At 41.7% G+C, this 18,529-nt stretch overlaps 1 protein-coding gene and 1 long non-coding RNA gene across 8 annotated transcripts in view; one reads left to right on the top strand and one right to left on the bottom strand.

Annotated features, from left to right (window-relative positions):
* The window catches only part of A2ML1 (alpha-2-macroglobulin like 1), a 96,437-nt gene that overhangs the window by 6,545 nt on the left and 71,363 nt on the right, over window positions 1-18,529 (bottom strand). For 5 of the 7 annotated variants that reach the window (XM_054526774.2, XM_054526778.2, XM_054526773.2 and 2 more), the window contains 8 exons: window positions 16,899-17,113; window positions 13,224-13,439; window positions 12,926-13,053; window positions 12,590-12,680; window positions 12,000-12,068; window positions 6,683-6,785; window positions 6,203-6,244; window positions 1,704-5,164 (listed from right to left, as the gene is read on the bottom strand). In XM_054526774.2, coding sequence (XP_054382749.1) covers window positions 6,204-6,244; window positions 6,683-6,785; window positions 12,000-12,068; window positions 12,590-12,680; window positions 12,926-13,053; window positions 13,224-13,439; window positions 16,899-17,113 — 863 coding nt within the window. In that variant the 3' untranslated portion in view covers window positions 1,704-5,164; window position 6,203. Of the gene's footprint in view, window positions 1-590; window positions 684-1,703; window positions 5,165-6,202; window positions 6,245-6,682; window positions 6,786-11,999; window positions 12,069-12,589; window positions 12,681-12,925; window positions 13,054-13,223; window positions 13,440-16,898; window positions 17,114-18,529 lie in introns of those variants that run through there. The other 2 variants (XR_008511810.2, XR_010135712.1) reach the window with 2 other exon arrangements.
* LOC129049046 (uncharacterized) overlaps window positions 1-18,529 on the top strand; it is a 64,598-nt gene that overhangs the window by 41,012 nt on the left and 5,057 nt on the right. The window lies entirely within an intron of this gene.

Genomic DNA, 18,529 nt, shown 5'->3' with positions numbered 1-18,529 from the left:
CTTTCCCATTCATCCGTCTTTTCTCGGTTTCATTTGCAGGCCCCGTATACTAAACCTAACAGGTAGAGGACAAGGTTTTTCTCCTGTATGTAATCCACAGTCTAGAATTCTGGTAGTCTTCCCAGCCTCTTCCCTTACTCTCCTTTCATTCACTTAGTCTCTGACACTGGTGAGCAACCTGAGCCCTGTGCTTCTGTAAAACAGGTCAGTTAAGAAATTTACCCATCGTTTTGTTTTCCAAAACCCTCCAACCTTTTGTGTTCCAACAAAAAAGCTAACTGCAAAGAATCACCCTGCTCACACATATTCCATAAAAGGCCTCATCTCCATCCTTCCTTATGGCTCCCATAAGACTCATGTATGACTCTTTTGTTCGCCGCCTCTATGAAACCTCAGGTCCCCTTCCTTTTCTCTGAGATGTTATTAATTAATGAACATGTTCCTGATTGCAATGGCCCGAATAAAACCACCTCTGTAATTGTCTGGTACATTTTGTCTTTGATGTCAGTAAGTCTTCCTGATTCTATCTCCTAAGCTGAGTAGCTGTTGTCCCCTCCTCCCCCTCCCACTCCCTGTTCACCAGCTTTTACCTGGATAACTGTAGCAGTCTCCTAAATGGTTTCAAGGACTTCAGCTTTCTTCTTCTCCACCCCATTCTTCACATTACTGCTAGAATGATCTTTCTGAAAAGCAAGTCATTTTCCAATCTCTGTTTCCCAGTCTAACTTTGAGGAGACACTACCCGCTCCCCCACCCCGCCCCACACATACACACACACAATCCATGAGTATACTGAATTACTTGGGTGAAATACTGTGCTTTCTCCCCACCTCTTTTTTTTTTAGACAGAGTCTTGCTCTGTTGCCCAGGCTCCTGGAGTGCAGTGGTGCAATCTCTGCTCACTGCAACCTCCACCTCCCATATTCAAGCAATTCTCATGCCTCAGCCTCCCGAGTAGCTGGGATTATAGGCGCCTGCCACCACACTCGACTAATTTTTTGTATTTTTACTACAGACGAGGTTTCACCATGTTGGCCAGGCTGGTCTCGAACTCCTGATCTCAGGTGATCTGCCTGCCTCGGCCTCCCAAAGTGCTGGGATTACAGGCATAAGCCACCACACCTGGCCTCCCATAGCTTTTTGTGCTTTCTTCTATCATTTTTTTGTCACACTGTATTATAACTGTTAATTTGTTTGTTTCCTTCCTCCCTCTACTAGTCTGTGAGCTTCTTGAAGAGAGAAACTTCATTTTATTTATCTTTGTATTCCCAGGCCTGGTACACTACCTGACATATAATAAATGTATGTATCAGTATTTACTATAAGTACTGTAATACCAAGTGTCACTTGAATGCTAAATGCCACCTAATCCTCACAGTCACCTTCTCAAATATGCACAAATGTTTATATTTCAATGAGGTGGACAATGTACATGTTCTCATTAACATCCTTTTATTCAGGATAGTTGATAATTTAAGCATAAGAATATTCTTTTTATCCTATCTGAAATCCCAAAGATGCAAGAATAAAGAGTTTTCCTAATCATTTAAGATGTATTCTGCCCACATAACTTCTTAAGTCTTGAGGATCACCATTTCCTTTGGTTCCAAAAGAGGGGATGCTCTGGTAAGTGCTGCAGACCCAAAATGTACATGGGGTGGAGCTTTTAGTGAGTGGAAGGGGCTTTCATGACCATGACTAGCTTCTTTTTTTTTTTTTTTTTTGGAGACCAAGTCTCACTCTGTCGCCCAGGCTGGAGTGCAGTGGCGCAATCCCAGCTCACTGCAACCTCCGCCTCCCAGGTTCAAGCGATTCTCCTGCCTCAGCCTCCCGAGTAGCTGGGATTACAGGCACGTGCCACCATGCCCAGCTAATTTTGTATATTTAGTAGAGACAGGGTTTCACCATGTTAGCCAGGCTGATCTTGAATGCCCAATCTCTAGTGATCCGCCTGCCTAAGCCTCCAAAACTGCTGGGATTACAGGTGTGAGCCACTGCACCTGACAACTACCTTCTTTTCTTTAGAGTTCCCTCTGTTCTCTTCCTTTGATACCCAAGAGGCAAGCCTGGGAATGACCTCCTTTGCATATCTTCCCCCATCTGCCCTCACTATAGGAACTCCTAGAAGGACCAGGACAGAAACAAGGATAGAGGAGAAAGGGACAGAACAATTAATGCAACTGTGACCCTGGGCTTGGGGGAATATTCTCTTCAGTATACACTTTTATTTATTTTATTTTTATTTTATTTTTTTGAGACAAAGTCTCACTCTGTCACCCAGGTTGGAGTGCAGTGGTGCAAACTCGGCTCACTGCAAACTCCTCCTCCCGGGTTGAAGTGATTCTCCCACCTTAGCCTCCGGAGTAGCTGGGACTACAGGAACACACCACCATGCCTGGCTAATTTTTGTGTTTTTGGTAGAGATGGAGTTTTGCCATGTTGCCTAGGTTGATCTCAAACTCAGAGCTCAAGCGATCCACCCACCTTGGACTATCAAAGTGCTGGGATTACAGGAGTGAGCCACTGTGCCTGGCCTTTTTAATTTTAAATTCAGGAGGTCCATATGCAGGTTTAGATTCAGGGGGTAAATATGCAGGTTTTGTTACATGGGTATATTGCGTGATGCTGTGGTTTGAGTTAGTGATCCCATTGCCCAAATAGTGAACATAGTACCTGAAAGTAGGTTTCAACTCTTGCCCTCTTTCCTCCCTCCTCCCTTTTGGAATCTCCAGTGTTTATTGTTCCTGTCTTTGTGTCTATGTGTACAACATGTTTAGCTCCCACTTAAAAGTTAGAACATGCAGTATTTGGTTTTCTGTTTCTGCATTAATTCACTTAGGATAATGGCCTCCAGCTGCATCCATCCTGCTGCAAAGGACATGATTACATTCTATTTATTTATTTATTTAGATACGGAGTTTTGCTCTTGTCGCCCAGGCTGAAGTGTGACGGCAGTATCTCGGCTCACTGCAACCTCCACCTCCCGGGTTCAAGCAATTCCCCGGCCTCAGCCTCCCGAGTAGCTGGGATTATAGGCACCTGCTACCACGCCCTGCTAGGTTTTTGTATTTTTAGTAGAGATGGGGTTTTGCTATGTTGGCCAGGTTGGTCTCGAACTCCTGACCTCAGGTGATCCACCCACCTCGGCCTCCCAAAGGGCTGGGTTTACAGGTATGAGCCACTGCACTGGGCCGATTGCATTCTTTTTTATGGCTACATAGTATTCCATGGTGTATATGTACCGTGTTTTCTTTATCCAATGTACCATTGATGAACATCTAGGCTGATTCCATGTCTTTGCTATTGTGAATAGTGCTGCAAAAAACGTACAGGTGCCTGTGTCCTTCTGGTAGAAAGATTTATTTCCCTTTGTGTATATACCCAGTAGTGAGATTGCTGGGTTGAATGGTAATTCTTTTTAATTCTTTGAGAAAACTCCAAACTGCTTTCCACAGTGGCTGAACTAATTTACATTCCCACCAACAGTGTGTTAGCGTTCCCTTTTCTCTGCTACCTCACCAACATCTATTATTTTCTGACTTTAATAATAGCCATTCTAACTAGTGTGGATGGTATCTCATTGTGGTTTTGATTTTGCATTTCTCTAATGATTAGTGATGTTGAGCATTTTTTCATATGTTTATTGGCCACTGGTTCTCTTCTTTTGAGAAGTGTCTGCTCATGTCCTTTTGCCCATGTTTTAATGGGATTATTTGTTTTTTTCTTGTTGATTTGTTTAAGTTCCTTATAGATTCTGGATGTTAGTTCTTTGTTGGAGGCACAGTTTGTTAATATTTTCTCCTATTCTTTAGGCTGTCTGTTTACTCTGTTGATAGTTTCTTTTGCTGTGCAGAAGCTCTTTAGTTTAAGTAGGTCCCACCTGTCATTTTTTGTTTTTGTAGAATGTACTTATTTTCCCTGACTTTTCAGTCAGAATTTACAATCAAGGGGAGCATAATGGATCCAGTGGATACCCAGGATAAAAGGGTGTAATTGCCTAGAGAATCTTTTCTGTTAAATATCATTCATCTTACTTCCCTTATCCCTTTGCCTCCAAACCTGTTTCCAAAACAAAAGCATTGCTCTGAGGAAGTGCCTGCACAGTGATAGATAGCCCATGTGGGGAAAGGCTGGGAGAATCATGCAGAAGAGAAACCGAGAGAGATGGAGAGGGCATTCTGGCCAGCCACTTTTCTTGTAATCAATCACTGTTTGCCCTGCAGTAGTGGGCTGGTTGAGCGTAGCCCCATAATTAAAATTCTCTATTTTAAGTCCTCACATCTTTAAGATCGTTCTTTGAGAAGTCTGGGTTAAAAGGTTTAAGGAAGAAACCAAATTGTGAGTTTTGGGGGAAAGGATGATCATCATCTTTAAAAGAACTTTTGGTTTCCAAAGACATATGTATAGAACTAAATGCACCGATTTTCTTTTCCATTTTTATTTTTTTAGCCAATTCCCAAAGCCCTAAATCACATTTTCCCTTAGATTTAAACTCTAGAAAAACATTATTATATCATTATTATTATTATTTATTATTATTATTATTTTTTGAGACAGGGTCTCGCCTTGTTGTCCAGGCTGGAGTGCAGTGGCGCAATCTCAGCTCACTGCAACCTCCACCTCCAGTGTTGAGGCGATTCTCCTGCCTCGGCCTCCCAAGGGGCTGGGATTACAGGCCCGTGCCACCACACCTGGCTAATTTTTGTATTGTTAGTAGAGACAGGTTTTACCACGTTGGCCAGGCTGGTCTTGGACTCCTGACCTCAAGTGATCCGCCCACCTCGCACTCCCAAAGTGCTGGGATTACAGGCATGAGCCACCGTGTCCGGCCTAGGAAGACATTCTTATCTTCTCTAGTTCACCCTCTACCACCGTCTCCTCTCTGGAGAGCCCCCTAAATGGCTAAACAAAACAGCTAAACCACGTTTCTTCCCCCTATGACCCTGTGCATGCAACGCCTCCTCTGAGTGACTGTTCCTATCCCATCTCCTTGCAAAGGTAGTAGAAAGTATTATAGCTGAGGTTCAGACATATTCATCTGTTACCCATATACTAGTCAGAGAAATTAAATTATTTGATTGAATGAGTTCTGCTTCAAGCGACAGAAGACTGTTCCACCCTCCAGTAATGTCATAGAGGACTAATTGAGTTTCCAGCTTCTATCCTGAAAAGTGAACAATCAAACAAAAAATAGAAGACACTGTGATACTCAGAAGCTCATTATATACATAGAGGATAGTTGACCTCTCTCTATATACAAAAAAATCTCACAAATGCACAACTGGATTATTAATAGTGTTATCTCACAGGTGTAGAATCAGGTAACCTTTACTTTCATCTTAGTATTTTCATATAACAAAGATGTATTATGTAAAAATATTAGGAAAAATCAATCTATTTTCAATCTGATAGAAAAAAGTATTGTTTAATACCAAGATTAGCTTTTTCTTCTGTAAACTATTTTCAAGAGTTTAGGACAGGCTGGGCACAGTGGCTCACACCTGTAATCCCAGCACTTTGGGAGGCTGAAGTAGGCAGATCACCTGAGGCCAGGAGTTGGAGACCAACCTGGCCAACATGGCGAAACCACATCTCTATTAAAAATACAAAAAAATTAGCTGGGCGTGATGGCATGTGCCTGTAATTCCAGCTACTCAAGAGGCTGAGGCACAAGAATCGCTTGAACTTGGGAGGCAGAGGCTGCAGTGAGCTGAGATCATGCCACTGCACTCCAGCCTGGGCGACAGAGCCAGATCCTGTTTCAAAAAAAAAAAAAAAGTTTAAGACAAAAAGGGAAAGCTCACTTTCTATCAAAAATAAGCTTCCAAAAGACAATAACAGGGCTGAGTGTGGTGGCTCACGCCTGTAATCCCAGCACTTTGGGAGGCCGAGGCAGGCAGATCACCTGAAGTCAGGAGTTCGAGACCAGCCTGATCAACATGGTGAAACCCTGTCTCTACTAAAAATACAAAAATTAGCCAGGTGTCATGGTGGGCACCTATAATCCCAGCAACTCGGGAGGCTGAGGCAGGAGAATCACTTGAACCTGGGAAGTGAGCCACTCAACCTCCGCCACTGCCCTCCAGCCTGGGCAACACAGTGAGACTCTATCTCAAAAGACAATAACAGTAACTCGAAAGCGGTCTCTCTTAACTTCTGCCACCCTAACCCATAACTCCACCCATTTCTCCGCTGGACTTACCTCATTCACAGGGATCAGAATACTGAATTGTTGCCTGTTCATCTGTAAAATGAAATAAGACATACTATTACTTTGAGGGCCTCCTATATTCAGAGGGAAAATGCTTCAGAAAAGCTACTGCTTGAGTCCCTTCCAGAGAATCTCTACAGGTTATAAGCATATTCAGAATTACAAGTTTCAATCACTAATATTTGTACATTATGACAAACTATTAATCATACCAAAAATAATAGAAATAGCCCTTTGAGAACAATGGTTCACATTGTTCTCTGATCACATAAAATGTCTCTAGTGTACGCAACTTAAAAACGGCACACAACTGAATTAAAATATTTTAGGAGATTAGATAATTTAATTATGTGCTACTTGGCTTGGGAAGGAGTATTTGTAAAATTAAGAGAGAAGCCATGAAGAATGAGGCAGAAGTAAGTTGGGAGATGCAGGTAAGATCTCAGCTCTCATTTCAGCCCAGCCCCTCACCTGGTAGGTAGTAGTCATAGACCTTGATGGTTGCTGGTTTCAAGTTGGTGACCAGCACACTTTGGCTGATGGTGAAGGTATAAGTCTGAGTGTTCTTAATGAGCTGTGGGGAAGACAGATGAAACAGTACCTTAGAAGTAAAATGAAAATTACACTCTATGCAATGTGGAGTTAGAAGACCCTTGCTGTCTTCATGAAGATTTTCTGAAGCCCCGCCAGGCACGGTGGCTCATGCCTTTAATCCCAGCACTTTGGGAGGCCGAAGTGGTTGAATCACCAGAGGTCAGGAGTTCCAGACCAGCCTGGCCAACATGGTGAAACCCCATCTCTACTAAAAATACAAAAATTAGCCAGGCATGGTGGCTGGCACCTGTAATCCCAGCTACTCAGGAGGCTGAGGCAGGAGAATCGCTTGAACCCAGGAGGCGGATGTTGCACTGAGCCAAGATGGCGCCACTGCAGTCCAGCCTGGGCAACAGAGTGAGACTCCATCTCAAATTTAAAAAAAAAAAAAATTTTTTTTTAATTAAAAAAAGATTCTCTGAAACCCTCTATGTACCGCTACTGCCCTATGACAGTCTTAAAGACATTGCCTTCTGCTGACTTCCTGCCTCTTTCTTCTTAGGCTCTTACAGCTCTCTGCCCCTCTTGTGAACTGGTTCCCTTTGTTCATGGTCCACCCTGACCCATGGCCTCTCCACTAAATTAGTCAAAGTGGCCAAAGAACCAGAGGCTTACATTTTACTCCAACAGTTCTATGCCCCTTACTGGTTTGCTTTCTTCAATCTGGTCCCTGAGCAAATGATACCTCCTCAAAGAGGCTTTCTTTGAACACTTTATTTAAAAATAGTCACATCCCTGGCCTGCCCCACCAGTACTCTTTATCCCCTTATGCTGCATAGTACTCATTACTACTGAAAAAAAAAGTGTGTGTACACATATACATGTAATTTTTAAAAACTTGAATATTGTTGTCTCTCCACTAGAATATCAGCACTCTTAGGCCAGGTATCATAACTATTGTTTTCATTGCTACATCTCCATCACTTAGAAAAGTGACTGGCATATGTTGGTTGCTCAGTAAATATTTGTTGAATAAATTAGCAAATGGAGAATCTAAGGCAATTGTATAAGTTACTTTAATATTACAAAATAAATCCCAGCTACTTGGGAGGCTGAGGTGGGAGGATCGTTTGAACCCGGGAGGTGGAGATTATAGTGAGCCAAGATAGGGTCACTGAAGTCCAGCCTGGGCAAGAGTGAGACCCTGTCTCAAAAAAAAAAAAAAAAAATCGTATTATAAATTTAGGTATAGCACTATTAACGTCTAATTGGAAGGGATTTCCAAAGTTCTTCAGATATAGTGCTTCTCAAAGTGTGGTCGAGGGACCTCCCCTACTCCAGGGATCCCCGAGATTGCATCAGAGTATCTGAGAGGTCAGAATTATTTTTAGAATGATATTAAGACTTTTTTCCACTCTCATTCTCTCACAAATATACAGGAGATTGTTTCCTTCTGGGGAAAGAGATTTAAAAAAATAAAAAATAAAACAAGTATACAGGAGAGTTATCAGAGGCTACTTTATGTGTAATATTGCAATGGTTTGAACGTAGGAGTAAATAGGAAAATTTCATTCTCTTTGATTAAGCCAGATATTAAAGCAAAAATGCAAAAAAAAGTCACCGTTCTTATTTTTTTGTTTTGGAAAATAGTTATTTTCTTTTTCTCTTTTTTTTTTTTTTTTTTTTGAGATGGACTCTCACTCTGTTGCCCAGGCTAGAGTATAGTGGCACAATCTCGGCTCACCGCAACCTCTGCCTGCCAGGTTCAGGTGATTCTTCTGCCTCAGCCTCTCAAGTAGCTGGGACTACCAGCACGCGCCACCATGCCCAGCTAATTTTTGTGTTTTTAGTAGAGACAGACGGAGTTTCACCATATTGGCCAGGCTGGTCTCGAACTCCTGATCTTGTGATCCACCCGCCTCGGCCTCCCAAAGTGCTGGGATTACCTGGCCAGAAAATAGTTATTTTCACAAAAATGTTATTTATATTAAGATGTAGTGAGTTTATTATCATTTTTAAATTAATTAATAAATATTTTAAGAGAAAAATTGTCTCAGTTTTAATTTCTAATATGATAAAGACCAATAGTTAAAACCCACTTCACCGAAAGCTGTTTGAGGTCCTCAGTAAATTAAGAGTATAAAGGGACCCTGAAACGAAGAATTTTTAGAACCACTGTTCTTTTCTATCATTTGGTCACCATAATGAATTAAAGCAAATGACTAATATGAACCAAAAGAAAGCTGGGGTAGCAGGTTTGTTTTTTTTTTTTTTTTTTTTGAGACGGAGTCTTGCACCGTTGCTCAGGCTGGAGTGCAGTGGCGAGATCTCGGCTCACTGCAAGCTCCGCCTCCCGGGTTCACGCCATTCTCCTGTCTCAGCCTCCTGAGTAGCTGGGACTATAGGCGCCCATCACCACGCCTGGCTAATTTTTTGTACTTTTAGTACAGACGGGGTTTCACCATGTTAGCCAGGATGGTCTTGATCTCCTGACCTCGTGATCCACCTGTCTCAGCCTCCCAAAGTGCTGGGATTACAGGCGTGAGCCACCGTGCCCGACTGGGTAGCAGTTTTAATACCTGACTAAATGGCATCTAAAGCAAGGGAAAAAAATGTGTGTGTGTGTGGCAGTGGGGGGGTGTAAGAATCTAAGGCAAAAGTATATGATATAAATATACACACATATATAGTAATGGGGAAAGGATAGTATGTACTAATATAAGGAAAATTTAATAAGAAGATACGTTCATAACATATATATCTAATTGTGTAGTCTCAAATATATCAGGAAACAATTGGCAGAAATGTATGGATAAATGGATAAATCAAATATCATAATTAGAGGCTGGGTGCGGTGGCTCACACCTATAACTCCAGCACTTTGGGAGGCCTAGGCAGACAGATCACTTGAGGTCAGAAGTTCAAGACCAGCCTGGCCAACATGGTGAAACGCTGTCTCTACCAAAAAAATACTAAACAAACAAACAAAAACCATCATAATTAGATATTTTAACACATGCTTTTCAGAAATTGTTAAGCAGAAAAATAAGCAGAGTTATCAAACACATGAACAACAGAAATAATGATCTCAGACTTCTAGATCAGAATCCAGACCCAAGAGAAAAGAAATAGATGTTCTTTTGGAGTGCACACTGAACACTTGCAAAAACAGATCATGGATTAGGTCATGGAAGAAACTTCAGCAGATGCCAGGCAATCAGCATCATGAAGACTGTCTTCTCAGACCATAATGCAACAAAATTAGACATCAGGAACAAAAGGATGGCTTTAAAAATTCCATGTGTTTCCCAACAAATTAAGAAATAGTTAGAACTGAATGACAATGAAAACACTGCTTGTCTGAGATTGTGGGATAGGGATGGCATGTACCTAGAGGGACATTTATAGTATAAGTTCATTAAAAAATAAGGAAGACTATATATGCGAATAAGGTCATCCTCTGGTGAAATTGATCAAGAACACAAGGGAGAAGACACACAGAAAAAAGGAAATAACCACAGATACAATGATTAGCACTGGCTTTTAGATCATTAGGCCTGATAACTCAAATTAGAAGCCAACTGGCAGATTTGGCAGGACACACTGAGGAGCAGTTCATTGCAGTCTCAGGCATGGTGTCATGGAAATCAGACTCCCCAGGTTCTGCTCCCACCCTAGACACTGACAGATGGTATGACTTGGACAACCCACTCTCTCTCTCCAGCTCTCAGTCTCCTTATGTCTAAGGAGGGTGGCTCTAAGACTTGAATAAGTCATGTATGAAAGCATCATAAACTTGGCAAAGTTTTAAACAGCAACATCATGATTACAGGGTAGTGCCAGATAAGCTAACCGGAGCTGTCTCAAAAGAAACTATACACAGCTTGGCTGGGTGCGGTGGCTCATGCCTGTAATCCTAAAACTTTGGGAGGCAGAGGTGGGTGGATCACGAGGTCAGGAGATCGAGACCATCGTGGCTAACACGGTGAAACCCTGTCTCTACTAAAAATACAAAAAATTAGCCGGGCGTGGTGGCGGGCGCATGTGGTTCCAGTTACTCGGGAGGCTGAGGCAGGAGAATGGCATGAACCCGGGAGGTGGAGCTTACAGTGAGCTGAGATTGTGCCACTGCACTCCAGCCTGGGTGACAGAGTGAGACTCCATCTCAAAAAGAAAAAAAGAAAAAAAGAAACTATACACGGCTCACACAACATAACAAAACCCTGGCTCCCTGGAAGACAGGAAACACAGTTAGATGATCGGGTTGGTGGGTGGGCAGGGGTTGGAAATGGGTGTTACTAGCAACAGTATCTTTTGATTTGGGATATTCTTGTCTGTTGGTTATATACAATAAGGATAACTTTGCTCCTTGTGTGGAGTGGAATATCATGAAAAGGAGCATTGTAACAATCTTTAGAACAGTTAGTCCTTGAGAACTTCTTGTTTTGTTAAAATGAAAGGTTACATACAATGTCTGATTAACATTAAGTACTATTAACATTATGTTAAAATGATACGAATAGCTATAGAGTAATGAGGGCTTACTCTATACCAGGTACAGTTCTAAATATTTTTATATGTCTTAAATAATTTAGCTTTTTCTATAACTCTAAGAGACAACTATTTTGACCCCTACCCACACACATTTTACAGCTAACTTTCAACAACTTGTCCAGTTACACAGCCAGTGCTAGAACCAAGATCACAGCCCAGGCAGTCTGGCTTCAGAGCTTCTGCTATTAACCACTATAACATACTCTAGAGTTGCAATGTCACTTGTGGCTATTGAGCACTTGAAATGAGGTCAGTCAGAATTGAGATGCGCTGACAGTGTAAAGTACATACCGGATTTCAAAGATGTGGTACAGAAAAAAAAAAAAGAATGTAGATATCTCACTAATACTTCTGTATATTAATTGTATGGTAAAATGGAAATATTTGGGGTGTATAAGCTTGCATAAAATATACCGTTAAACTTAATTTCATCTGTTTCTATACTTTTTAAATGTGTCTACCAGAAATCTTCAAATGTCGTAAATGGCTCACATGGTAGGTCTGTTGGACAGGGCTCCTCTAGAGGCACAATGGGGTATTTTACAGTATGCCAGCATGGAGGCAGAACTCATGGCATGGTGTGGACTCACTCCCAGGCCCCTCATCCCCATGTGTGTGACACCGGTATATACAGATTAGAGGGGAAGTCATGCAGATCCATAAGCAATCCAGCTCTCTGATCTAGTTCCTGGATACCTACCTCATCCAAGTAAATGTTAAGTGTGTCAGTGCCAAATTCAACCTTCTTCACCAGGGGTTGCTGGAGAAGCTGAATAAGAGAGGGAGGAAAAAAAAGAGACTAAGAGCCAGAGACTTCCCTATCCCCTGGGGTAGTCTTCCAAAGCTCTGCCATGATCAAGGAAACAATATATACTGTGGAAAAGGTGGGAAAAGGGAACCAAGACTATTACAAGTTGCATGTCCTGTATCTGCTACAACCTTGCAGCCCATTTAAATAATCCAATCATGAGTTTGTATGTGTATACATATATACACACACATATATACATATATGCACATATATACATGTATATATACCTACATATGTATACACACATATATATATAATCACATACTGTGTATATGGATGCCATATATATATATGAAAACTACTTTTCTTACAAGTGTACATACATATACATATATATGTATGTATGTATATACATGCTGTGTGTGTGTGTGTGTGTGTATATACACACACATACCATGATGCCCATTTTACCAGTTTTTTTAATTATAATGTTAGGTCCCCTCACAGCTAGATAAATGAAGAAAACAGAAGTAACTTACTAACTGATTGGTGCCCTCCACGGGACTGAACCCAGATAGCATCTTCACTTCCACAATAGCCATATTGGAAGAGCTACGGCTCCCCACATAACTGAGAGCAGGAAGAAGAAAACACATGTGACCCTATTACTTCAGTGCACTCTGCATCCCCAACACACATACACACATACACACACACGTACACACACACATACACATACACACACACATATACACACATACACAGAAGTACACACACACATACACACACACACGTACACACACACACGCAAGTGTCCCAACTCAGCTCCTATGACCAGGTGCTCTGCCGGCCACCAGCACCCCAGCTTTAATCACCTGGTGTGAATAGTGAGAGTCAAGGATCGAGGTGAAGTTGGTTGCTCACATCTATCTTTTCCTATTTCCACACTAAGACTAAAGGTCGTCATATTTTTAGGAGGGAGAATATTGTATCTCAACACCGTCTGGTAGGAAGAGATAGATAGCCAAATCAGAGTTGGAAAGAACTTTAAAGATTGTACAGTTCACACTACTTTTCTTACAAGTGAGAAAGAGAGAGAGAGAAGGCCTAAGGGGAAGATGCCCTCAGACTCTCCTTCCCAATGTCCACTCATTCTCATGGATCTCTCTTTACCTGCACATAGACACAGCCCTGGCCTGAGGCCTCCAATGTGTACATTCCAGGGACATTGGGCAGAGTCTCCTTCTGAAATACCAATCTGTTGACCGACTGTATGTTGAATGTGCGCTGGAAATTCTCAGTGGATTTTACAACCAGGTTGATCTCCTCAGATGGCCTGTAGGCGGTAGTGGCATATTTGGCAAGAGCTTGGAGAGCAACTACAGTATCCTGAGGGAAACAACAAAACGTATACTTACCATTTTGTGAGCCATTGGAATTAACCTTGAACAACTCTATAACCCACACATCTGGTTGTTGTTAGTTGGCCTGGATGATGCCTTCTCTAAGTATTTAGAGAAGTATACCCACCTCCTCTGGAGAAGCTGACCTAGAAATCATAGTAGCTTGCTTTTTTTTTTTACACGGAGTTTTGCTTTTGTTGCCCAGGCTGGAGTGCAATGGCACGATTTCGGCTCACTGCAATCTCCGCCTCCCGGGTTCAAGTGATTCTCCTCCCTCAGCCTCCCAAGTAGCTGGGATTACAGGCATGCGCCACCACATCTGGCTAATTTTGTATTTTTAGTAGAGACGGGGTTTCTCCATGTTAGTCAGGCTAGTCTGGAACTCCCAACCTCAGGTGGTCCGGCTGCCTTGGCCTCCCAAAATGCTGGGATGACAGGCGTGAGCCACCACACCCAGCCAGTAGCATGCTTTTATAGAAAATCACCAACAACAAGGTACTACCGAACACGCACAGATTACTTGGTTAACCTAATCAATTCATGTTCAGAAATCAACAGCTTCAGAATGAGTTATTGCTAGAAGCAGGTGGATAATTGTTCAGTATATGTTTTACAGCTTCCTTATTTCGGGAGGAAACAGTAGTAACTTGATAGCCCTAGAAATTGCAGTCTATGAAGTCATTTAACTGTGTAATGATCTTCTACATCACAATTGGAAGGAGTATAAGGGACCCTAGGAAAGTCCTTCCCTGCAGGCTGGCTTCTTAGCCATTATACCATGTGACAATCTTTTATTTCTCTGGGAATGAGACAGAAATCCTGTCACTAAGTGAGCATGGTACGGTGACATTTGAACTGTTTCATTCTGAAAACATAATTCATATAAATCACAAGGGGAAAGAAAAATGAATGAAGTGTTCAACAAAATTGTTATATCTCACTCTGTGTTATGAAAGTTTCTATATGCTTGACACTGTGTAAAATATCTATTACAAAAAAAAAACCCCGTTTCTTCATCTCACAAATGAAAAAGACATTCTTATTTTGACATTATCACTGTCCTACAAAACATGAAGACCGGTTACCCACCCTGGTGACGCCGTGAAGAAGTTCTATCTGTGCAGCTTGACCATCTACAAACAATTTTTGTTTACCCTTTGTGGACTGGAGCCAGGGAGGTTTTTTACTGCTTGAACATATGGAGACAATTCAAAGAAAGGGACCTCACCATCAGCTGAAAAACCAGTGTGGGTAATATGTGATATATGACTTCTTCTGATAGCCAAGGATTTTATTGAAAAATGATTCTGACAGATACCTGTCACTGAGAGTTGTAAACATTTCACCCACTGCTTTCCAAAAATATTATTATATATTATAATTATTTAGGACCAAGCAAGAAGAAAGGAGTATTTCCTGATCTTTGGCCAAGAATTTCCCTGAAACAGGGAGGCATAGTACCATATAATTTTTTTAAGTTTGAATTAGATCATTACCATATTTAAACTTAGTGCTTTTAACATTTTTACCAAACATGCAATCTATTAAAAGATGTTCATTCTTTCAGGTCTGATTTACATGTTATATCTTCAGTGAAATTGGCTAATTTCAACAAATCAGAATATAATATTCATAAGAACAAGAAATGTATTTTCTCAGTTATTTCTGTAGCCTTATCAAAGTGACTTGGACCTGCAGAATAAATAATGACTAATCTCTTCATTATAATCTAAAATAATTTTTTATGATTTGAGTTTATCATACAATTCTACCTCTTTTTTTCCCCTACTGCCACATCACTCATTCAATTTCCCAATTTCCCCTTACCCCAACCTAGATAGAGGAAACAGTCTCCTGATCTCTTCAAGTCCAATGCTTCTCCCCTCTAAATTATCTCACACACCAAGTGGCTGATTAATCTTTCTGAAACAAAGTTAAAATTTTTGTTGTTGCTGTTGTGTTGTTGTTGTTGAGACGGAGTTTTAACTCTTGTTGCCCAGGCTGGAGTGTAATGGCACCATCTCAGCTCACCACAACCTCCGCCTCCCAGGTTCAAGTGATTCTCCTGCCTCAGCCTCCCAGGTAGCTGGGATTACAGGCACCCGCCACCATGCCTGGCTAATTTTGTATTTTTAGTAGAGATGGGGTTTCTCCATGTTGGTCAGGCTGGTCTCGAACTCCCGACCTCAGGTGATCCGCCTGCCTCCGCCTCCCAAAGTGCTGGGATTACAGGCATGAGCCGCTGTGCCCAGCCTAAAAAATTTTTGTTGTTTGTTGTTTTTGTTTGCTTTTGTTTATTGTTGTTGTTGACACAGAGTGCTGCTTTGTCACTCAGGCTGGAGTGCAGTGGTGCAATCTCACCTCACCGCAACCTCTGCCTTCTGGGTTCAAGCAATTCTTCTGCCTCAGCCTACTGAGTAGCTCGGACTACAGGAGCATGTCACCACATCCAGCCAATTTTTGTATTTTTAGTAGAGATGGGGTTTTACCATGTTGACCAGGCTGGTCTTGAACTCCTGACCTCCAGTGATCCATCCGCCTCAGGCTGCCAAAGTGTTGGGATTATAGGCGTGAGCCACTGTGTGGGCTAAGACTTTCCTTATCCCTCAAGCTGATATGAGCTTTCTCTCCCTTTTGAAATTCAATATTTTGTATCTTTTGCATGTTTCTTATATTATAAACCAGATCCTCTTTGTAATACATAGACTTTGTCCTCGCTTTTCTTCTAGACTGTACATTTTTTAGAGTACAGACTATATCTTATTAGCTTTCTAATACCTGCAATAGCAGAAGAGGGAGATGTGCCCATGAATCTTGGTGTTATCTTTACAGACCCCATAATGGTCTTCCTAGTTTATTAATATGTACATTTAGCCATAATTATATATATCCTACTTGCATGTAAAACATGGACCTCATGATGTTTCTTTTTTTTTTTTTTTGGAGACAGAGTTTCACTCTTGTCACCCAGGCTGGAGTGCAATGGCATCTCAGCTCACTGCAACCTCTGCCTCCTGGGTTCAAGCGATTCTCCTGTCTCAGCCTCCTGAGTAGCTGGGATTACAGGCACCTGCCATCACACCTGGCTAATTTTTGTATTTTTAGTAGAGATGGGGTTTCATCACGTTGGCCAGGCTGGTCTCGAACTCCTGACCTCAGGTGATCCGCCTGCCTCGGCCTCCCAAAGTGCTGCGATGACAGGTGTGAGCCACGACGCCCGGCCCCAACGTTTCACATTCAACAACAAAAAAAAGAAAATTAAATACATCTGGTACTATTAATGTGCTTATATAACCCATTTTATGAATACTTCTATATATTGTTCACAGGCTTTTCCTCTTTCTAAGATCCTGGACTGAGAAGGCAAGGACAATATGTTTTCCTCTATCTCCACACAAGATCTAATTCTACCTGATAAATGGCAGTGGGAGAACAGGCTGTTTACCTGAGTAGAAGAGAAGCCCCCATATGCATTGCGTTGCTTGGACAACCAAGCCACTATGCTAGTGGCCTTGGCTATCTCCTTTTGAGTCAGGCTGGGCTTGGTAAGCTGGGCCAACAACGCATATGCTGTGAGTTCCACATCTACAGCCGCAGGCTCAGACCAAGGGCTGGCATTCGATGATGGAGTAGGTTTCTGGCTCCAGTGAATGGATTCTCCTATGGAAAAAGAAACATAACTAGGATGTCCTTAGAAGGAACTGGCTTTCCCACATTCACTTTGTAAATGCAGCATCTTAGAGCAGAGTAAGCACCAACTGAGAATTAAACAGAGTAGAAAAAAATTTCTTCGATTTAGCTGATTAATTGACCTTGATGCAAATGCAAGGATGCATGTGTGCGCCTGTGTGTAAAGCTAGAAGCATCAATAAATATTCCTGCCTCCAGCAATTACATGAAAACCACCCTTGTTAATTTATCAGTTTTGATGCTCACGGAAATAGGTAAATAGAAGCTTCTTATAAGAATCTCTGTGTTTGGGGGCAATTTTTGTTTGCTTACAGTTTTATGAATTTTTCAGCATTTATTTCATTTAATCAAAGATTTAGGCCAGGTGCGGTGGCTCACACCTGTAATCCAGCACTTTGGGAGGCCGAGGCGGGTGGATCACCTGAGGTCGGGAGTTCGAGACCAGCCTGACCAACATGGAGAAACCCCAACTCTACTAAAAATACAAAATTAGCCAGGTGTGGTGGCACATGCCTGTAATCCCAGCTACTTGGGAGGCTGAGGCGGGAGAATCATTTGAACCCGGGAGGCGGAGGTTGCGGTGAACTGAGATCATGCCAATGCACTCCAGCCTGGGCAACAAAACAAGAGTGAAACCCAGTCTCAAAAAAAAAAAAAAAAAAAAGATTTAACATTTGAAGTAGAATAAAAATGGCAGAGTATATGTAAGAATTCTGAGAAACCATGAAGACATGCTAATGAGGCCAACTATATGAAACATGCTTAGAAGGCAGTCCAATAGAATGAGACCAAAAGAAACCTCTGTGACAGCCAAGATGACAGATAATGGATAACTTGAAGAAAAAATAAAATAACAAATGAGAGGACTGTAAGTTAGAAGACTAATTAAACAGAATTTTAGAGATAATAAGTAACCATAGAAGGGCAATCTAATTGGAAGAACGTAACAGGAAACATGTGAGCTTGCAATACAAGATAATGGAAAAGAGATCATCACAATAATTCAATATACGGTGGAACAGGTGTATTTAACCCATTGTCTCAGACACACATTTCATGACTGGAGTTGCTTAGACACAAGAGAAAAAGCTACCTGACCCCCTGTGAGAGGACAGTTCAGCCATGACGCGCATATAAATGAAGGCTGAGACTGCACTTCTGCCTGGAAGAATAATTTTAAATACACAGCCAGATAAATGAAATGCATTAATATTTTATTTACAAGATCTGTCATACTTCAAATAGTATTCTAAATATATTTAAAGTGGTCCAGGCCAGGTGCAATGGCTCACGCTTGTAATTCAGCACTTTGGGAGGCCAAGAGGGGCGGATCACTCGAGGTCAGGATTCTGAGACCAGCCTGGCCAACATGGTGAAACCCCCTCT

The sequence above is a fragment of the Pongo abelii genome, chromosome 10, assembly GCF_028885655.2.
Source record: "Pongo abelii isolate AG06213 chromosome 10, NHGRI_mPonAbe1-v2.0_pri, whole genome shotgun sequence".
NCBI lineage: Eukaryota > Metazoa > Chordata > Mammalia > Primates > Hominidae > Pongo > Pongo abelii.
Note: the sequence above shows the minus strand (reverse complement) of the source record. Positions and strands in the feature narration are given on the sequence as shown.